This window comes from Hoplias malabaricus, chromosome 1, assembly GCF_029633855.1.
Source record: "Hoplias malabaricus isolate fHopMal1 chromosome 1, fHopMal1.hap1, whole genome shotgun sequence".
In the NCBI taxonomy this organism is placed as follows: Eukaryota; Metazoa; Chordata; class Actinopteri; order Characiformes; family Erythrinidae; genus Hoplias; species Hoplias malabaricus.
This window is the reverse complement of record NC_089800.1, coordinates 40614979-40631576: the sequence shown is the minus strand read 5'-3', so window position 1 is coordinate 40631576 and position 16598 is coordinate 40614979. Positions and strand designations below refer to the sequence as shown.

Below are 16598 nucleotides of genomic sequence, written 5' to 3'. Positions count from 1 at the left end.
TTTTACATAATCATCATTTCTACATAATCATCAGCTATCACTAGGAAATAGACCTGAAGACAAGTTATTTACTTTTCATTGTTAGGAAAATGAAACTAAATGAAAATGAGAAACTATATTTTAATGAATGATACAGAATTAGTCAGCTGAATATGCATTTATTTCTGACAATACATTGAACTAATATATGGCTGATTTTACTAGAAATGTAAATTGGTCATTGATTTTTGGCATACTCTATGATTTAAAGATGATAGGGTGAAGTGGGATGAGAGTTTATGTTGACATCTTGCAGAAGGCCCATACTGCAGCTGTCTAACTGATCAGGGTCTTGAACGTACTCTGGTGGAAGGCTCCATTAAAGTCAAAGTGACAGGCTGTGATCTATGCTCGCTGAATGAATGGCTGTGTGGGTATTGACTGCTCTGCTTGGGGTGAGGGGGCACACATGAAAGAAAGACATCAATAGGTCCAGACACGATTTAGACAATTAGACTAATTCTAGAGTGTAGGTTAACTAACGATATACTGTATATATGATACTAATGCACTAATGTGATTCTATTGAATGAACAACAAAATTAAGGAGGTGAAAATAAATGAGTGGAAATAAAAGCTGGTCTAACTAATCTTGATATATGGTTATTGCTACATATAAGAAATTCCTTTTTAATTAATTCTAGCATATCCTCTCAATTCAGCATATTACATTATTAGTCAGGACTACATAATAAAAGTGGCAGTCTTTGGGTCAGATGATTCATGGAAAATGTTTAATAAGGCCACATCACCAGTAAGAATGCTAAAGATGAGTAGATTTTTTTTGCGAGCAGAAAGGAAGCACAGCGCACAACAGCAGCAGCATTGTAAGGAAAACAAGGCCAGCGGCTTCACTGAGAATATATGCTTTAAGCTAAGCTAGAAGATCTTCTAGCAGAAGTTGTGGGCAATGAATGGTGGTTGCATTAATTTTTGCTGGAAGCAACTCCTGACTTTTTTCCAACTCTGCAAAACCTTGGACAGCAGGTAAGTGAAGACATTAGCTGTTGATAATGTGTGAGAGTTGGCACGCTGAAGCATATTTTATCAGCACTTAAGGTTAGTTTACTGCAGGGCCAATATAATAGAAATGTAATCAGGCACTTAGACTATTGGCATGTGCATTCAATAATAAGTGCCTAGAGGTTAAAGCGTTACTCGTTGGGTCTAGTTACAGAGCAGGTAAGTTTGTGCATGAAGCGGAACATATTGGAGAGTAAGCACAGGCTATAATCACAAGTAGATAGGACGAAGTGCGAAATTGGAAATGTCTAGCAGATATATGTAAAACAAATAAGTAAATAAATATACAGGTTCCTGCAGGCTTTTAAAAACCATGTTAAAAATGTTCTGCCACCCCATAGCTGATTTCTTGTCTTTGAATATTGCTAAATCTTCTACTTGAAGATTCCACTTACTTGATAGGTCTCCTCAGTCATATGATACTGCCAAGCTGGGAGAGTGAAGGCAATCACATACTTCCTCAGCCACTGCTTATTTTCGTACTTCCATTGACACACTATATTAACTGCCCAGTTCTGTAATGTATTGCTAACAGCAACAGGTTTAGCTGAGTGACTGGGAAGCGCGAGGTCCAAGGCCAAGTGTGCACTCTCTGACAGCAGTGGCATTACTAGCCTTTGTCCTGTCAAATATTTTGTTCTTAGCGACTGTCTTCCCACCCACAGACAAACGTATCCAATGGCTCAATAAAATGTTTGTATGTTTTGTATGGAGTACCACTAGAAAAGTGACAAAAAAGAGGTTTTGTATAAATTAAAACAACTGGAGCGTTTAGGGGCAGTATATGCAGGCTTAAAATTAAAAATTGCTTTCGGTACAAATGTTGTACAGGCCATGAAAAGGAAAGCAGCCTGGGTTGGCAATAATACAACATGGAACAGAAAAAGAGAAAAGGCAAGGCAAAGCCTTCCTTTATTTTAAGTTTGATTTTGGAGATATTATAAAAAAATGGGTTAAATATAGATTGGGTAACTGTTACAAATAAAAGTATTTACAATCAATTAAGTAAACACATCTATGGAGGTCAATTTCAGCACAAGCACCTAAACCCCAAAGAGAGTAATACACTAATAAAAAATTTCCAAACTAAAAGACATTTGAGAAAACGCACATGATGTCATGTAGTTTGTAAGGGTTGATAGATTAGCACTGAGATGTGTGATTAAGTGGAGCTGCAATGTGACTACTACTGTCTGTCCTGTTTCTGACTGCCACCCAGAAGAAATGACTGAACATCTGTTCACTGAATGTGGACAGGCAGCAGAAATATGGACTAGATTGAAAGATATTGGATTTGATGTGGAAATTAATTGTAAAACTCAAATGTGTGGCATTATTTTTATGATTATGACCCCAAAGAATATATGAGATTTGTATTGGTAATATGTACATGGTGGCACAGCAAGTAGTGTTGCTGTCACACAGCTCCAGGAACCTGGAGATTGTGGGTTCCAGTCCTGCTCCGGGTGAGGAGTTTGGTGTGTTCTCTCCTTGCCCACGTGGGTTTCCTCCGGGTGCTCCGGTTTCCTCCCACGGTCCAAAACCACACGTTGGTGGATTGGCGACTCACAATATCCGTAGGTGTGTGTGTCTGTGTGTGTGAATGAATTAATGAATGAATATTTTGTAGTCAATAATAAAATATGGAAGATGTAAAATGATTATGACTCAAATTCAAACCCCTTTTGAGGTTGTTTTTAAACAGATTTTAATGTGAACTAAAGAAACTGAGAGCAGTGTATAAAAAAAAAAGACAAACATCCATTAACATTTTGAAATTATAAACATTATATACATTCAAATTACCTTGGTATGTATATATTTCATTGCATGTATTGTTCTGCATCTTTGAAATTATTCTCAATTAAGGTAATATAGGGCAGTGCGGTGGTGCAACAGGTAGTGTCATTGTCACACAGCTACAGGGTCCTGGGGTTGAGGGTTCGAGCCCTGCTCTGGATGACTATCCAGTTCTGCTCCGGGTTCTAGTGTGATACTCTGGTGTTTTGTACTCTTTTGAATTTACTCATAAAGTATATTTAAAAAGCATTTCTAAGGATCAATTTGGTGACCTCCTGATTGGACCAATGCTTAGACAAAGCTTTTAAGGATTTATTGGTGTGAATGTTCCAGACAAATTCAATACAATACTAATGCCGCACTTAGTGGTAAACTGTGAAACTATGAAAGCTCAACATTCATTTTCGGTCATAAATGATCTCACCAACCTCAAAAAAAAAACCACCTCTGTAATATTGCTAATTGTGTGTGATGATTTTCATGCACTTTTTTTAAAAAAATCTAATTGCTATTAATATTGTTTATATTACTTCATAGTTCCTCAATAAAAAGTAAAAATAATAGATTTTGGAGTGGTTCAGTGATGAACTCAGCTTGAGTGTCCTGAGCCAAAAAAGCATTCCTCACCTTGTACCAGCAGGCGTGTGGTGTGAACAGCCTCTCCCTGGTCACTGTGAGCTCGGCAGCTGTATGCTCCTCTGTCCTCCCGTGCGATAGCCTGCACCGTCAGACTGCCATCACTCACCTGCACACACACAAACAGCACACACGACAGCCAGACACATTAGCTCCATTATAACTCCAGCAATAGAAGCCATTAGAATTGGTTGGTATCAAAATTCCTATACTGTGCTTTATAGCGTTTTCGGGAATTGGCCTGTGAGACAAACTGCAGCACACAGTGATAAGAGCAGATTCAAAGCACTTTTACGTCTCAAGGAGTAACAGATGGCATATAATGTAAAAGCTTTCTCTGAATGCAGAGTAAGGATGTTTTTTTTTCACACTGAAACATTTACAACACTACATTTTGTGTACAACATTTCCACATTAACACTATTCCATTTACTGATGTCTGACAATGTTTATTCATTCCTTCACATTCTGTAGCTGCTTCTTCTTGATCAGGGCTGCATATGGTGCAGAGCATACCTCAAATCACTACTCTTAATGACAATGACTTATTGTAATATAAATTAGGTGTACAAATAAGTTTTAAAGCAATTTTTTTAAACAAACATATTTAAACATTCTCCAGTTCTTTTGTCATATTATGATGTTTATTTAAAAAAAATAATAATAATATGCACCATCTTTAAATAACATAAACCAAAGCTCACATGTACTTTTGGATACAAAATTATCCCCAAAAACAGAACAAATCAATGCACATGTTTTTTAGCACTATTTCCTTGATGGAACCCATAACAAATGCATAGACCAATAAATTATTCTCACTTAGCATATTCAAACTACTTAAATTTAAGTTTATTTTTTGCTGAATGAAATGAAAATTGTCCATTTGAATTCTACACAAGTTATCATAAAATGACACAATAACGGGAGAATATTTACATTTGGAATTTAAATTCTACATTATACAAACTTATTTGTATACCTAAAAGTAAAGTGCCAAAGAAAACATGCAAATTATGTAAAATGTGCAAATGCGAGTGTTATAATAAACGTTCAGTGCACTCTTATAAATTATGTTTTTTTCAAGAGTTCTTTTTTAAAGGAAATGGTTCTACTGTACATAGATTCATGAACATTTAAAGAGCCCTTTGCATGAATAAATCGTTCTTTGCATTGTGAATGTGTTCTTCAGATTGATGGAGAAACTGCTATATTGCTACACCTTTTAAAAAGGTGTCTTCTATTGTTATAATATCAAGCTTGTTACATTAGAGGAACTGATTTTGGTGCCATATAAAATCCTTTTATTAACAGTGCCAATCTTAGCACATTTGGCATTAATCTGAAGAACCCATTTTACAATGCAAGGAACCCTTTCATCAAAAAAAAAAAAAAAATCAGGATGTTCAGGGCTCTATATAGATTCATTTTCTTTACTAAAGAAACCTTGTAGAACCTGTCCTTCATTTTAAAATATAGTTTGAAAGCAAATAAACATTATTCAGACACAAATATTAAATTCATTAGACTACAGTCTGGGTGTAGACTTGATATTCTAATGAAGCTTCTTGACTGACATTCCTCGGTCCAACCCTTTCAGCTGGCAACACAGCTGAAGCAGAACTAAAACACAACAGAAGGAGCTGGGAAATGTGAGTGCATCAGGCTCCACATGTGCAAGTCAGTTTAGGTCAGGGGTTCCCAACCTTTTAAACATCTTGGATCAATGCACAGCCCACAGTGCTTTTCACAAACTGGTAAAACAGTGGGAATTTGGGCTGGAGGTTGTGATGCCACAATGCACATGATTAGTCTATTCTGGCCTTCCATCATGGTATCATCATGCCTCACTTAACCTGCTGTTTTACTAGCTTCTACAAAGGTCAAAGGTGAAAAACTGTGAGCATGATGCTGGATTAGCACACGAGCAAGATTAATATTACTGAAAACAAAACACGGATAAAGGTTCTGAGGCTTGCACTCGTACATATCTGCATACTGAGAGATACTGGAATATTGACATCTAATATTGAGAGGAGTGTAAAAATTTCAGAAATGTCACTGCACAGCAGCAAGAAAAATTTGCACTCCACATTTAACTTATCCATAACCTGCCATGGATACTACAGGAGGAGAAAGAGCTTTCCTTTCAATCACACCTCTCCCATTTCTTCTCCTGTCCTGGGGATGAGATGCCCCCTGAAGGACACCGCACACTCACAGGCACACTTACTTTTCCTTTGTATATGTAAAAGAACAATATAAAGAACTATATAAAACTACACAGAACGATCGCTGGATTAGCAACACCTATCTTGAATCTAAACTTGCTGTCCATTTTATCAGCTCCACTCACCATACAGAGCAATTTTGATGACTAAGATGCTTTAGTGTATCTTTCAACATCAAAAGAAGATCACCAAAATATTATCTACAGTCTAAGACTATTTAAAGAAAACTACTTCTCTTCTGCATGCACTAATACAAGGTATTTCACATACAGCACTCAAATCTATTAACATCATTGTTGAATGTGGTTAAAATCCACAATGGAGCCGCTGCTATGTGTATGCTGTTCTCTGCAGGAATATGATCAGGGCACTTTTACAATGCAGGTAGTTATCTGTGTAGGAGTGTGTACATCTGAGCATGGCTATATTAAGCACGCCAGCTATACTCTAAACTCAGCTGCTAATCTCTGTGCCACTTCAGTTCATACGAAGCAAATTGCCTCATGCTGTAATGCCTCAAATCCAAGCGGGAGCATTTGATGGAGTTTTTTTCTGTACTTGGGCTAAGTGTTCATTTTACATATTCATAAAGCACTGCATTCAACACATGCATTAAAGCACAGAAAAGAGAGTGAGAGAGAGAGAGAGAGAGAGAGAGAGAGAGAGAGAAAGTGCAAGAGGGAGAGAGAGAGAGATAGAGAGAGAGGGCGAGCGAGCGAGCGAGAAGAGAGAGATAGAGAGAGTGAGTCAGAGTCGTGATCCAGAGATTTATCATCTGGGTTCTATCTGTGCCAAAAGCTTTAGCTTGAAGACACTTTATCTTTATTGTTCCTCTCACTTTATATCCAAGGTGTGGCAGACCTTTTAGGACAGTCAGCACGGTTTCCTACATTGGATTTTAACAATATTAGGGTTCTGGTCCAGTGGGTTAATATACAGAATTTATTTAACTACATATATGCAATTCAATTGATTCTAAGCCTAATTCTAAACCTGGGCCTAGTCTGAGCCTATGAGTTAAGTACCCTCTGATATTTTTTCATATTAAAATGGCCTCAAACAACATAAAACTGTCAGTTAGACTCCAACTAGTTGTCCAATTTGTTTCTGTGCAAAGGTTATAATCCGTCCGATACATGAATCCTCAAGGGTACATATTTAGTACCTTATTTAGGGAACATAATTTTACCTTATTCTATATTAAATGTAGATTTTTTAATGTGTTTATTTTATACGCTCCTTTAGATCTCCAGAACTTATATTTTATTATTTTAATTTATTTTACACAGTTGTATAAGCAAATATTCACCTCTCCTTCTGGAGAAGAGGATGAAATGTACCTTTACGAAATGTACCTCTACCTCCACCATACCTTTTTTCTGACAGTGGGGGAAGCCATTTTCTAAATATTTATCAGCTCTGAATCCCCAGACAAGTCTTTTGGAGAGAGACATAATGACTGCAAAGCTATTCATTTTCTCCTGAGTGGGTTTTCATAAATGATTCGTGGTAGGTTATTTCGCATGTCCGGGACACGGCTCTTACTCACATCATCATATGTATTACATTATTTATACACTGCATCCTGCTGCAATTAGTAGGCGGCATGGTGGCGCGACGAAGCTGTCGCTGATGCTCAGATACAAGGCCTGAGTGTCTGGGGTTCTGTCCTAGCCTCCGGTCACTCTCTGAGTGGAATTCGGTGTGCTCTCCCTCTGTCTGCCGCCCAGCCTCAGGGGTTCCACTGGTCAATGAACTCCTAGTGAATTTGGGTTGGAATGGGAGGGTTGTGTCAGGAAGGGCATCTGGTGTAATATCTGTGCCAAACTGACTTTCTGGATCAGTTTATCCACTGTGGCAATCCCTCATAGAAGCCGTTGAAAATAAAATAACACCAACAAATGGTCATGGACTAGAAATTGGTGCTTTTATTGACCAGTTATTGGAAAAAGGGAAACAGAAGAACAGAAGAGACCTTAATAAAATGTGTTAAGGGCAATGATTATGGTAATACATAATACAACATAATTATAAGGACACATTTTTTTCACTCTGTCTGTTCCTACTTATCCAGCCCTAAACAAACAAAAATGGATATATATATATATATATATATATATATATATATATATATATATATATATATATTTCTGCAGTATTGCCCACACAGAGAGTATTCCTCTTATTGTCCCGTCACACTAGAATCGGTGTCCAACTCGTCAGACTGAAGATCCAGACAACAGTGGGTAATAAACTCCCACAAACGCTGCTTGTGCCAAGAGCTCCATTTGAATACATGCATCAGTGTGGCGGGAGGGAGAGAGGAAGTGTGAGAAAGGAGGATTTCTGAGCACACCGAGAGCACAGAACCCTGGGTGATTAAACAGACGGCCTTTCTGAGGACAGACTCGTCCTTCCTACTCTTTACGCTTACTGCTCTCTCCTCACATTCCTTCTATTCTGCGCTCGCAGGCCATGGCAGCCCGGGTGTACAGTGCACATCCACTGCCCGCTTCACCACTCCTCTTAAAGGTGAGGTCATGACACCGCACTATTGTGTAAAGGCCTTTCTTTTACCAAAGCTGTTTTGCAGCGGGAATGACTTTAAAAGGAAAAAGCCAGAGGCCGGGCATGGTTTCCTCTGAGCAGAGGAATATGTGAAATGTAGATGATGTCTAAGACTTGCTTTTCAGTGCTGAAGTGGCAAACACTGGATCTTTGTAATTAGATGATTGATCTGATCTTTTTAGACCTGGATGAACACCAAAAAAAATGTACTTTTTCAAATCAGATGAGGGAGTTGGCTCAATATAGCCACAATATTAACATCTAGACTTCCAAAAAAGCCTTAAAACAGGTGTCTGTGAGCATATGATTGCATTCAGCAATGAGAATATTAATTAGGTGACGTCTAACAATTCAAACTCATCCAAAAAATATTGGCAGGGTTGTGTCACTCCAGAGCAATGCAATATCTCTGCACCACATTCCAATGTCAAGCTTCAAGATTGTTCTTGGTGCCCTTCCTGACCTTTTGACCTTATTCATTACACTATATGTCCAGTACATTTGTAGATACCCCGTATAATGTGTGAATTCTGCCACTTCAAAATTCACTCGCTAGGACAAGGATATTACACCTCTGTGGTCTACAAATGTGCCTGTTAGTCAAATTCAATATTGTTATTAATTTATATTGTTGTAATAGTAAAGTGAAAAAATATGGTTCAAACAGTCTGTGAATCTATCGCCATATATCATATATCAAATCTCATCCAGAGTTATGAGGCTATGATAAGCATTTGAAATGTAGAAAATAAATGTAATCTGCCTCTTACCATGTTTAATTGGTGGAGTCATATATCTGTCAACATTTTGTGTTTAACTGACCAATGAACACTCATGAGTAAAGGTCTGTTTTCACAGATTTGTGAAGAATTTCTAAAATTGGACTTCAACTTTTCTGCTTTTCAGCCGAATGATCATTTTCCACAGTGTTGTAGGTCAAATGTTGCCTCATTAAAAAGAGAGCTTTGACTGTTTTTAAATTTACACTGAACATTTTGATATGTAACTTGTGGAGATGTGCATTTAAAGAGGAATATAATGAAGATATGCAAATATCAAGAGCACACCCGTATACTCCAGCTTTTACTTTATAGTAATTAACTAATCTTTATTTGTAGAGCACTTTATCTAAGACAAAGCTACAAAGTAAAAATCAGACACAAAATAACAGCAAAAGAAAATTATAAGCATAGAAACATTAAAGACACTAAACACACTACCCATAATCACAGTTCAAAAAAGCTTGAGAATAGAAGTGGGTCTTAAGGCTTTCATGAAAGATTAGGACTCAGAGAATCTAATATCCAGGGGAAGACTATTCCACAGTTTACGTGCGCACAGCAAAAGCACAGTCTCCCTTTCGCTTGAGTATATTCTCAGAACAACAAGTAGTCTTTTATTTATGGATCTCCACAACCTAGTACTTGAACTTGGAAGTTACAATTCACTGATATTTAGAAGCCTTACCATGTAAAGCCTTATAGGTAAGAACCAAAATTTTTAAATCAATTCTAAATTTCACCAGGACCCACTGAAGAGAGGTTAGCACTGGGGAGATGTGATAATCCGACAATAATCCAAATGAGATGAAAGAAAAGCATGAATAACTTTGTCCATATCAAAGCAATGCAAAGCAAAGATTTTGGAAAAGCATACACTCTTGATGCGAGTGAACCATGAGCCACCTGCAAATCCAAAGGAATGCTGTCAAAGTTTATAGGAATGCTTAGAGAAAAGCATGAAACAAAATGGGTGCTCTAGAACGACGAATGCCCAGAGGAATTTAATGGCCTGTGGAACAGTGTACCCACATTGTCAGGAGTGGATAACAGTGCGTTCACACTAATGACAGACATGACTCTCTTATAAACACAGACATGCACACTGCGAATAGAACCGAATATGGAAATGTACAATAACTGCAGCTTTATTCAGACACTCACTAATTGCAGTCATTTTCTGCACTGGATGGAGGCCGCTTAGTCGCTTATTGTTCATGTGTGAAATAATGCTAACACAACATGAATATTTATGCTGCGAGCCTGCAATGAAGCATATGTAGGAGTTTGAAAGCTTCATCTCAGTGGCCAACTCACTGTGCAGGATGTTCAGGGACGTGACCTTTTGCGTGAGTTTCTCAGCGCTGCAGCAGCAGGAGAAAGGCCAGGAGAGGCCACGGGGCGCCGCTCTCTGAGAGCAAAGGCAAGAGAGAGCAGCAGCCGGCCTTCACTCCGTTCATCACACATTGGTGACTAAGAGTGGCGGCGCCAATACGGCTAATGCCACTCAAATAGCACTGCACAAAATGTTAGCTACAGCCCACAGCATGCTCCAAGATCTAGACCAAGAGGAATGCACAAAGCCAGGTTTAAGGGGAACCCAGCATTAACCTATAAAAGATTAGTTCTGATATATAGCGAAGTTCACATTATATAAGACTTTAAATGTTATCATATAATAGAAATTCCAACTATTTCCAAAATTTCTGCTCAAATAAATGAAGTAATTCATTGTGGTTTGTGTAATACACCATGTCTGGAGAACTATACATACCTGTTAAAACTGTGCAATGTGATTGTAACCAGATGTCTGAAGACTACAGTCTTACAAAAAGCTGTAATAGAAATTGTTACAAATATGCATCCAAATGCCTGAAACATTGTTCTATTAGGTGTACAAGTATGTTTTAAAGCATATTTTGTGTAAAATATAATTGTAATTCAAATAACTTTTTCCTGCTCTTTTGTCATAGTATGATATTATAACAGTGGCGCAGTGTTAAAAGTGACTAAAAGAAAAAGATAATAAAAATTAAGTAGTTTGAAAAGGGCAAGCGAGAAGAATTTATATGTCAATGCACTCATTATGAGGTAATTTAAGGAGGAAAAAGCTGCAAAAGCATTGGGGATAATAATGTGTCCAAAAGCAGGTGTGAATTTATGTTTAGACAATTTAAAGATGGTGATTTCAATGTTAGCGATCGTGAACATAATGTATTAATATGCAAGTACAGAGTGAGTCAGACATCTCAGGACACACTTTTATCTGAATACCACAGCAAGTAATGAGTGAGGGGGCCTGTCGCTACCCGATTTGCTCAACCTGCCCACACACATAGCTTATAGCAGCAAACGGACGTTTTCCAAGGCAAGACGAGATTTTTCTTCAAGAATGAGTAACTTTAAACACACATAAACACGAGTTAGCTGTTCCTCAGTCTCTTTTACAGTTTTAAACACCTGCAAAGTGTGTTAATTTACAACTGACGTTACCCTGGTTGAGGTAGTCTTCTGTTTAAACAAACCATTACGAATAACAATGTGGAAAACACATGGCATTCAGCCAAAGGGGGCTGTGTCTCTTTACAGTTATACTGGAAGGGGAAATTAGTAAAATATCAGAGCTTTCAGCAAAGTGTACACAAGCATGGTGTTCTGCACATTCACGGTCCAAATCAGGCAATGGCGCAAATCTGGTAGCAACATGGCCTACCTTTTAGGATATGTCTGGAAAATGGCTGCCAAGTTTTTCCAATGGGAAGGTGGTCATGTAGCAAATCAGAAATAAAAGGGTCTCCTGTGACTTTTGACTTGCCCTGTATTAATTATTATTATTTTTGAATAATAAAATATAAATTGTCATCTTTCACACTATGCAACATTTAAAATGACAAAAGAGCGGGAGAATGTTTGATTTTTGCATTATATATTACACAAAAATTCTTTCAAGTTTATTTATTCGCCTAATACAATAGATTTCAGACAAACTTTGGCCTTTAACCCTTAGGGGTCTACATACAAACCATCTGTTTAGTAATGCATTTTTTATCAAACAGCACAGAATTACTGTTCAAACAGGTCCTGAATCTGTAGAACCTGCCCTTAAGCTTCTAAGATCTTACCTGACTCACATCCAGAGTTACAAATCTATACAGAGGTGTTTAAATACACAAGGTAGACATCATATGCCTCCCACCATGTGTAATTGGTGGATTCACATGTCAATTTACATTTTGTGTGAAACTGACCTATGGACATTCACGAGTAAGGGTCTGTTTTCACAAGAGATCTGAAGAAATACTAAAATCAGACTTTAACTTTCCAGCTTTAGGACAAAACGATTTCTGTCCACTGGGCAAAGTACGGTGCAAGGCATTAAAGCAATAGTGATATACACAGGTCAATGGACACAAGGCGAAGTGTATCCCAGTTCTGCTCAAAGTAACAACTCAAACACTTGCAACACTTTTGCTCACCCTTCACTGAAAAAAATAACATTTTGATTTTTTTTTTTTTTTTGTCAAAGCATCGCATGAATTTTAAAAATCTACATCCAGATATATCATTTGCCTAACATGTACTCATCTCAAATTATATATCTAGAAGCAGATTATTCCATGCAACCATAGGAGACTGAAGAATGGCTAAAATCTTGGAGAATTAGCTTCTGCTTGGATCTAGAAGATCTATCTCTCCTAAAGCATGGACAGCCTCTCTGACAGAATGGCACTGGTCCCCACACACTCACACACACACACACACACAAAATTATACAACACATGGGTTTAAACACCCCAGCAGCTGATTTTGCAAACAGACAGACCATGCTCGGTTACCGTGTATTTTTTGTTGCTGGTCAGCTGCTCCCCCTCCCTGAGCCACGTGACCACAGGCTTGGGGTTCCCGAAGGCAGTGCAGCTCAGAGTGATGCTGCCCCCCTCCCTCGCCTCCACATACTGCGGTGGCGTATCCGTGAATGTCGGGGGTGCTGCAGGAGAAAAAAAAAACACACATCATAACACAGGATTAGATCAGAGTCTGGGACATCCACACCACAACCTGTGACTATTTTACATGTTGCAATGTTTCTTTTGTTTCTGACTGCAGCTAATGACACTGTCCAGTGTAAGTAGCAGTGACACTGTGATTATTACCTTTCTACAAGCATCACACATCACTATACCACTACTATGTAAATGTCACAGCTAAAAATGGTCTACTAGCCACATAATATCTGGTCATCAGTGGTTTGATGGTTAGAAATTGAGCAATGGGGAATGGGTAGAGAGTGATAGGGAGGAGTTGTATAAATTCTAACTCTAAAACATAATATATTCATTCATTCATTTTCTGTATCCACTTCATCATGATCAGGGTTGTGGTGGGTCTAGGGCCCACCTGTATTTATTGGGTGCAAGGCAGGAACACACCCAGAATGGACCTAATGTAATACAGATATGGCGTTTTTCCACTTCATGGTACCTATTCGCTTCAACTAACCTTTTTTTTAGCTTTTCGAATAAGCAAGAAACCTGGTACATGGAACCGGGTACATTTTTTAGTCCCTGATTGCTCATGGCTCTAAGCAAGCCAAGAAGGAACTAAACTAGGTTGAACATACATCCTCTTTTTGCCCGACAAGCCCTCTTTTTATTGGGACCAATAAAATGTGGTGGGCCGGGTCTTCTAAATCCAGAAATGTCCAGATTTTGCTGTCTGCAAACTTTCCCCTGTTCCAATTCTTGCTCTAAGCCTAAAACCTTCCTTGAAGTTCGCACTTCATGGCGCTTGATGTTGTTGTAGGTGAGTAAAAGGGATGAGGGTTCAAGCATTCAAGGGGTCAGAGTTGAGAGTAGTTTTGGGACATGTCACTTCTTGAGCCTTCAGGTGTGTACATTAAGTGTGGTTTTCAGCTGAAATGAAGCCAACATTACAGTGTTTTGCCTGGTGCCTTAAACAGAATCATGTTGAAAGCTGTTAAGGTAATTTATCAAAATCTTGAGGCTGTAAATTATATTTCATACACCACTATTTTATCAGTCAGAGCTTTATGAAATAAAGGAAGGATTTCTAAATAAATCTCTGGTTCCCAGAGAAGCCTTGTTCCTTTATCCTAGGTATATATTTTTTCTGATGGATAAAATGTGGTGCTTGTTTTAGTAACGTTAAAATGTTTTTTCAGTACTGTGCTTTAGATTTGTAGTTTGGTTTGAACAGAAAATAACAGGTTTAACATGATCATAAACTGATAGGTACTGACCAGAGGCGGTTGCTCTAAGACTGCAAGGGAAGCTCAGCTTCCCCTAAAATGTCAAAAAATAAATGATCAAATATATACTGTTGTGTGTACATGTCATTGAATAAATATGCACTACAACGCGCTCAACTTTTGTTCAAAATCAGCTTCTTATCACTGGTAAAAGACGCGGCTTTCCTCTCAATCATTCCCGCAGATTCACAGTGCTTTAAACAGTGAGGACGCTGAGCGCCCACAGAGTTCAACAGCAAAGCAGCGAAGTGCAGCGAAACAAGATGAGTCATTGGATAAATGCTGGGCTTTGTCCCGCCCATCAGACACTCAGCGTCTCTGGGGGTCTATGGGGCAGTGGGCTGGCCTCGGCTGGCCCGGAACGCTCAGCTTCTGCATGATGACTGGGTGATTTGTCTGAGGCTGAATCCCTTTTTGATTGACAGCGAAATGAGCGAATCAGCGATCCTTTGGTGTAAAGATCCGTGGGAGCATTACATTTTCATTCTGTTCTGAGTTGAACCGGAGACTTTCTTAAACCTCTTAGTGGCATTTTCTCTGTTAAAAACGACTAGCGACAAATCGAGCTTCTATTTCTGGTGGGTTTTTTTGTAGCTGCTTGTGTTTGGAGACTGACTTCTATCACTCTTTCTGACTTCTATCGCAGTTTCTGTCCAGCGGGTGCTGTTGAGCCCCTCCACCGTCACAAAGCACTCACAGGCGGACACACTTCACATGGGCCAAGGCCGTTTAAGCAGCCTAGCTCTGCTGGCCATTGAGAGGACACTAGTCAAGTCCCTGGAAAAGACGCCTTGTTGGTACGACAGGGTCACAGATCATTTCCTTGAAAAGGAACGGAGGGTAGAATTTACGTATAAATGTATAAAGACACATTTTATGATGTAGGCCGAAATTGAGCTTCCCCTTCTTGAAAGACCAGCATCCGCCACTGGTACTGACATGTTTTATAGTTTATTAGTTATTACTGTGGGTGGGTCCTGGGCTTGTGGGTTCAAGCCCTGCATAGAGTGACTGTCTGTGAGGAGTTTGGTGTGTTCTCCTGTGTCTACGTGGGTTTCCTCCAGGTGACCCGGTTTCTTCCCACGGTCCATAAACATGGATTGGCTACTCATAAGTGTCCTTAGTTGTGAGTGTGTGTTGCTCTGTGAAGGACTGGCACCCACTCGTGTGTCCCTGGAGAATCAAACCCTGGTCATTTGTTCTTACAGATCTGTGCAATACCTGAGCAGGAAATTAAACCCCAGTCACCAGTTCTTACCCTCTATTCACACTAAAAGGCGAAAGTCACTGATGATGATGCCCCATTTCTGTCCCTTGTGGGCATGTTCAAGGCTGCTCATGATGCCATCTTTGTTTTTAGTACAGTATGGGACCTTGTACAGTGGGTCTCTGTGATTGGTCTCAGTTATTGTCAGAACCAAACATTTCACTCTGTCGTATCTACATCATAACTCATTTGCATAAAGCAGAAGAATTTCCGCTCAAATTGTCACTTGTGCTTCTGTGGCTACAAATTGCCTGCTTTCATAGAAAATGACTGGTCGCCTGTCGCTCTAGCGTGAATGCGAGGGGGTTGGGAGGGTTACTGATCAATGCTTATCCGAAACAGGTCTTCTGAACAGATAGCAGCAGCTTTACCCACTACAGCAACCACTCACTACACATATTATCGACATTAACTGACTACACAGAACTGTTGTTATTAGCTGATGTGGGACACAGTAATGGAGAAATATGATAAGAATGATGAAAAATTTTTTTTACAGCTTTAACACCCTGCGGTTTTACTGGGGTTTCAATCTGTAATTAAGGCTGTACATCACACTGTTATACACAATACAAGCTAGACAAAAAGTACAAAGTTAATGTTTTATAGTACAGTACAATGTGATTGTAGCAAAACTACTGCACTGTGTTTGGGATAATACCTATAATATTACAAAAATTCTTTAAGGCACAGTTAATGAATCTTCCTTTTCGGAAATCTGTAACATATTACCATATTATTATCCATTTAATACTAATCTTTAAAATGCTGCCAAATAATTTGTCTGTCTATCAAACATCTGCAACTATTAAAGTTGAAGCAGGTCATTGCCTATATACAGTTCTGAAAATAATCCTGTAGCTCACAAGTTTGTACTCTGCTTTAGTGATATATCAGCCTACGCTTTCATCGCCATAGTAACGTAACTTTTCATATAATAGCCTTCATTTAAAACATTGCTGAGGTTTCAGTATATTAGACACATA

The 16598-nt window shown here is 38.7% G+C and overlaps 1 protein-coding gene across 7 annotated transcripts in view; it reads right to left on the bottom strand.

Annotated features, from left to right (window-relative positions):
- Positions 1-16598, bottom strand: part of igsf9ba (immunoglobulin superfamily, member 9Ba) — a 99582-nt gene that overhangs the window by 31121 nt on the left and 51863 nt on the right. For all 7 annotated transcript variants that reach the window (XM_066662579.1, XM_066662573.1, XM_066662572.1 and 4 more), the window contains exons 4-5: positions 12913-13064; positions 3490-3607 (exon numbers count right to left, since the gene is read on the bottom strand). In XM_066662579.1, coding sequence (XP_066518676.1) covers positions 3490-3607; positions 12913-13064 — 270 coding nt within the window. The remainder of the gene's footprint in view (positions 1-3489; positions 3608-12912; positions 13065-16598) is intronic.